Genomic DNA, 6,836 nt, shown 5'->3' on the forward strand with positions numbered 1-6,836 from the left:
GAAAATGATATTTTGAAGCGAGAAGGTTGAAGGAAATCTTTTTTAAGTTGCAATTTTCTGACATGTGGTAGGGAAGTATCTGAACCGTTCATTGGATAAGTTGAAATCTAATGGTTGGTTATTTTTTCACGTTTTTGGACCGCACCATTTTTATCAAGTCGGTCTTGATTATAGAAGGACTATATATATATGTATAAATATACATATATGCAATTTCCTAATAAACACCAATTAACATAGACAAGAGTTTTGTTCAGTTACAGACCACATTAAAAAATTTGGATAAGTTTAAAGCATTTATCATAATAATATAAATGCTATAGTTGAAGGAACTTTTGGTTTGAGCTCTTTCCTGGTGTGAACTCTGGCATACTTAATGCACTCTTCTATGGTATCAGCTACGCGAAAAGGGCACCAATCGTGAGGGATGATAATGATTTTCTCCAGTGTACCAATATTTTCTATAACATTCATGATAAATTCATCAGCTCTTTTGTGACCAGCATAGCCAAATATTTCCACTACCTTGTGGTTATTATTATAGCACCAATTTGCAGCTTTTCTATGCTTTCCATAATATTCCCACCCATCGAAGGAAAACTGCACCAACAAAAACAAGTTAGTGCTCATGCAAACTACAACTACAACAAATTAAGATCTATTTCAAACAGAATTACCATTTATATATAGCATTTGAAAGAACAAATCTTTAACAAATCAATAGCAGTATAATATCAATTCGAATGCAAAACTATTGCATTAACAATTAATACTCCTAAATACATAGAAAGTTGTTTCATTGAACAGCAGTCTCATGGTAGATTGAGGCCTCTGTTCCACACAAAGACCATGAGAATGGAATTCAGGTTGTCTCTATTTAGGATCAGAACATCATCAATAGTCCATGCAAATCCCAACGAATCGAAGAGTTTGGGAAACAAAGATGTTTAATTTATCATGATCAAATACATAATAAAACTCATTGCACCAAAAGTACTATTTCTTTTCAAAAAGTTAGCTGATATTCCTAATTCTCAACATTTTTATTCAATGAAAACAAAAATATTGCATTTCTCAATTGGACATTTAATCATGTTGATGGAACAACAACCAAAGTACTCCCAGGGCCGACTGAAGGCATAGGCCACTAAGGCATATGCCTAGAGCCCCAATATTTATTGGGGCCCCCAAAAAGTATATTTTCTATATTATATATATATATTTTTTTTTCATTAAATAAAATATAAGTATTAATTTATTTTAGAAATATAAGAAGTTGATTATTGTTAATTGATCATTTATTACGATAATTATCTATAATTATCTTTATCTTTGGAAAAGAACACTAATAAAATTTAATTGAAACTTTTTATATTCTATTTCTATAATTAATTAGATTGTAACGGTAAAAAAAAGAGAAAAACATATATTCAATACTCATTCTTGTTTATGTAGAGTTTATGCATTTTTTCTCTTGCTAACTTCCTTTATTCTCCTCCATTCACTCATCTTTCGTATTTGTTTAATCTTTGATACTCAATATACACAATTGCAATTCTGATCTAGAAGGTCCCAAAATAAAAGGTAAGCTTGTTGGTTTTAATTTATTTTAATGAATTTACTTTCATTCTTCTCGTATATATATATATATATATCCCAATATCCCACATCGGTTGGAAAGGACGAGGTGTGATGCCTTATTAGTGTGATGCTACCTTTCCTTTCAAGACGCGTTTTGAGTATAAAACCTTGAGGCCCGATGGACTGGGCCAAAGAGGACAATATCTTGATGCGGGTTGAGCCTGGGCTAGCAATGGTATCAGAGCCTAACCCGGATCGGTGTGCCAGGACGGACTCTGGGCCCCAGGAGGGGGAAGGATGGGTGTGTAATATCCCAATATCCCACATGGACTGGGCCAAAGAGGACAATATCTTGATGCGGGTTGAGCCTGGGCTAGCAATGGTATCAGAGCCTAACCCGGATCGGTGTGCCAGGACGGACTCTGGGCCCCAGGAGGGGGAAGGATGGGTGTGTAATATCCCAATATCCCACATCGGTTGGAAAGGACGAGGTGTGATGCCTTATTAGTGTGATGCTACCTTTCCCTTCAAGACGCGTTTTGAGTATAAAACCTTGAGGCCCGATGGACTGGGCCAAAGAGGACAATATCTTGATGCGGGTTGAGCCTGGGCTAGCAATTCATATATATATATATATATATATTATTTTATATGAATTCATGATGCAGTTATTTACTAATTATTCTTATTGTCCTTATATATATATATATATAGCTCATAGTTTTGTTTTGTATTTTGTGTTTTTATTTTTTTCTTTATATTTTTTATTCAAATAAATTGATTAGATTTTAATCCTTACATGGTGTTTTTAATTTGGGCCAATTATTCTCCAAGATGTTTATTCTAATTAATCTAAATAAAAGTCAATATTTGTTTGTTCTTTTATCATATTCACGCAAATAACAGTGTTAGACTTTAAAGTATCATCAAATTGAAAGTGCAAGGCATAAATAAGGTTTTATTGTTTCTCTAATTTAGAGCATTTTAATTTTGATAAAATATTAGGGATCTATATTTTCTATTATTTGAATATAAATATGTCTGCTAGCAAATATGAATCTGGACATGCAAAACGTATGAAACAAAGAAAAATAGAAAAATTTATTCAATCTAAAAAAGAAGCACTTAATAGGTTTGTTACTAGTACTAAAAATCAAAACTCAGAAAAACCAATTAAAAATTTAAATGAAAAAACAATTGAATTTTCACTAGAAGATGATACTTTATTAGGACAAAAAGAAATCTGTCAAGAACATTCTAATAATCATCAATCTAATTCACCAAATATTAATATTGATGAAGAAGATAATAATAACTTAGGAGAAAATGAATTTGTTGATCAAGAAGATAAAAATTTTAATGATATTGATGAAACTCTTGTTAAAAATATATATGATCCAACACAAGGGGAACACATAATACAAATTTAATAGATTTATTAGTTGAAAAAGGTCCAATTAGAGAAACCAATTTATGTTTTCCAAATAATGAAAATTCTAGACACTTTTCTACTGTTTATTACATTCGAAAATTACCTAATAGAGAAAAACATGATAGGAGATGGCTAGTATATTCAAAAGAAGTAGATAAAGTATTTTGCTCTTGTTGTAAATTATTTAATCAAAAATCAATTACAATTCAATTAGCAAACAAAGGATGTCAAGATTGGAAAAATCTTAGTGCCAAGCTTAAAAGTCATGAAACAAGCAGTGAACATATTATAAATATGAATATTTGGTTTGATGTTGAAATGAGATTACTCAAAAATAAAACTATTGATCAAAATTTACAAGAAAAGGTAAACAAGGAAAAAGAGCATTGGAGGAATGTATTAGTAAGAATTATTGCTGTAGTTAAAAATCTTGCAAAAAATAATTTGGCATTTCATGGCACAAATGAGAAGATTTATCAAGAAAACAATGGAAATTTTTTTAAGTTTAGTTGAAATGATTGCAGAATTTGATCCTATAATGCAAGAACACCTTAAATGTATTCAAAATGGTGAAATTCATAATCATTACCTTGGCCATAACATATAAAATGAGTTAATAAATATATTAGGATAGGAATAAAAAGTATTATAATTAAAAAATAAAAGAAGCCAAATATTTTTCAGTTATACTTGATTGTATCCCAGATATAAGTCATTAAGAACAAATGTCTCTTATATTAAGATGTATAGATATTTCAACAAATCCAATCATAATAGAAGAGTATTTTTAGAATTTTTAAAAGTGGATAATACATCAAGGAAAGGTCTTTTTGATATGCTTACTAGTGTAAGAAAAAATTTTGAACTTGATATAAATGATATAAGAGGACAAGGATATGATAATGGGTTTAATATGAAAGGTAAGCAACAAGGCATACAAAAGAGATTGTTAGATATAAATTCTAGAGCTTTTTATATACCATGTGGTTGTCATAGTCTTAATTTAGTGCTTTGTGATATGGCTAAGTCTTGTCCTAGTGCTATAACATTTTTTGGCATGACACAACGTATATATTCATTATTTTCTTCTTCTACAAAAAGATGGAAAATTTTGCAAGACCATGTTTCTAATTTAACTCTTAAACCATTGTCACAAACACATTGGGAAAGTCATCTTAAAAGTGTTAAAGCAATAAAATATCAAGCTCCACAAATAAGAGATGCTTTATATCAACTAGCAGAAGCTAATGATGATCCTAAAACAAAAAGTGAAGCAATTTCTTTAGCAACATATGAGATTGAAAATTTTGAATTTTTACTAGATGTGATTATTTAGTATGATATATTGTTTGCAGTTAACACTGTTAGTAAGTTTTTACAATATAAAGATATGAATATTACCATTGTATTAGATTAACTAAAAGGTCTTGTTTCATTTTTTAATGACTATAGAGAAAATGGATTCACATCTGCTATGATCTGTGCTAAAGAGATTGCCAATGAAATGAATGTAGAACCAAAATTTCATGAAAAAAGTATAATTAGAAGAAAGAAAGAATTTGATGAGAATGAAACTAATGAGATGAGACTTTCACCTGAAAAATCTTTTAAAATTAATTATTTCAACTATATAGTTGATTATGCTATTTTTTCACTTCAAATTAGGTTTGAACAGTTTAAGATATATGAAGATAATTTTAGTTTTTCCGTATGATATAGAAAAATAAAAATTGCTTGGTGATGGTTTTCTAAAAGAAAAGTGTTTGCGTCTTAAAAATTTTTTAAAACATAACATATTATTTGATATTGATGGTTTAAATTTATTTTCAAAACTAAAAGTTTTAAAAGGAATAATAAATTCTGAATTAAAAATAGCACTTGGGATACTAAACCTTATAAAAAAATTAAATTCTTTTCCTAACGCATGGATAGCTTATAGAATACTACTGATAATACTTGTTAGTATAGCTTCAGCAAAAAGAAGTTTTTCAAAATTAAAATTAATAAGATCTTATTTACACTCAACAATGTCCCAAGAAAGATTAGATAATTTGGCAATTTTATTAATTGAAAAGGATTTATTATCACAGCTTGAATATAAAAATTTAATTACTAACTTTTCATCTTAAAAAGTTAAAAAATTAAATTTTGTATAAAAATTTCTCTTTTAAAAACTAATATTCAATGTTTCTTAAAAAATATTAAGGCCCAAATATTTTTCTCTGCCTAGAGCCTAAAAAATGCTTGAACGGCCCTGAGTACTACTACTACATATTCAACACATTGCACATTTAATCACGATGATAAAACTAGTTATCTCCATTCATTACAATGATAAAACAAGATTTGGCATCTAAAACTACGACTTTGTAATAAGAAAAATGGAATACATATGGATCAGTAATCCAAGTAACTTACCACATATGACAACATAAACACAAGTCTCTGCAGGTAAGGAACTGCTTCCACAATTGAATTTAAGTCAAGAAAAACATATTTGCAGCGAATATCAACTTGTAAATGCAAATGCTTGAGATTTGTTAATATAGGATTAGGAATTACTTCACCAATCTTGGAAACCTGACAAACCAAACCTAGAGTAAGTGGAGTAACATGTTTAACCAAAAAAAGAAAAAAAAAAATAGCATCAATAATTCATAAACTTACCTCTACAATTCTACCGACTCTGAGAATTTCTAGCTGGGAAAGACAACAAGAAACCTGGTCGATGACATTAATTTTGGTGCAATAGTTGCACCAATCGATCATGGATACCTCAACAAGTTTTGGTACATTCCTCAAAACCAAGTTAGTTTCGAAAGCTCTCTCAATATGTAGAGAAACAAGGTTCGTGGCACTATCAATCTCTATTCTTCCAACCAAATGGCATTGTCGTATTACTAAGCACTTCAATGGGAGTGATGCACGGCCAAAAACTCTCAAACCATGCAAAGCCGGGGAGTTATACACACTTAATCTTTCAAGAACAGGACAATTTGACAACAACCGCTCGATAACTCCTCCTCTCACATTAACAGACTTAAATTCAAGCACTTGAAGGGACTCAAACCCGATGTGTTTTTGACATAGTTTTTCTGGAAAACTGTACTTGGATCCCAAAATTGGATCATCACCATTACCGAGTGCAAAGTCTAACTCAAGCTTATGAGCTCTCTTTATCATAGCAAACTCAATCAAATCACGAACAAAACAATCAAACTCAGGGCCCAGACATCGAAAGCATACCCTGAATTGATCTATCTTTGGGGCCTTGTGCTGCTTCTTCACTACATCAGTAAGCCATTCTACAAACTTCAAGTTTTTAGACTCTAATTCTATATTTTTTTTTTAGTTTTCCTTTTGGTGGTAATTAGATGAGCTTCAATATTGAGATTGAATATATTAGTCCAAACATACAGCCATCGGCGTGAAAGGATAGAAGAAGCCACAGCTTTCTTTAGCGGCAATAGAGAAAGTATGTTTACAAGAACTCCATTGTCCAATTCACTGATTCTATCACCCACATTGTTTTCGTTCTGATGAACCACATTGAATTTCTGTACATGAAATTGAAAATAGAGGAGTTAGGGATATAACAGTAACAAGAAGGGGGGAAAAAAAAAGTAGAAAAAGAAAAAGAAAAGTCAACCCTTTTCTTCTTCATCATTTTCCAACGAAGAATGTATTTAGTTTTTGACCTAAAATCTGTTCTTTACAGCCAAGCTACGGGTTTTATCTAATTGTATTATAATATATACACCTTTTCCTTTTTTTTTTTTCTTTTTTTTTTGGAGAAAATATTACAGTACATACACAATCCTGC

At 30.4% G+C, this 6,836-nt stretch overlaps 1 protein-coding gene across 1 annotated transcript; it reads right to left on the reverse strand.

Annotated features, from left to right (window-relative positions):
• Positions 1–300: 300 nt before the first annotated feature.
• Positions 301–6,436, reverse strand: LOC125422660 (uncharacterized). Its single transcript, XM_060815021.1, has 4 exons — positions 6,427–6,436; positions 5,681–6,300; positions 5,432–5,593; positions 301–600 (listed from the first exon to the last, which is right to left on the reverse strand). Exons 1-4 carry the CDS (start codon positions 6,434–6,436, stop codon positions 301–303), a joined length of 1,092 nt encoding a protein of 363 aa, XP_060671004.1.
• Positions 6,437–6,836: the final 400 nt, after the last annotated feature.

The sequence above is a fragment of the Ziziphus jujuba genome, chromosome 2, assembly GCF_031755915.1.
Source record: "Ziziphus jujuba cultivar Dongzao chromosome 2, ASM3175591v1".
NCBI classification, from domain to species: domain Eukaryota; kingdom Viridiplantae; phylum Streptophyta; class Magnoliopsida; order Rosales; family Rhamnaceae; genus Ziziphus; species Ziziphus jujuba.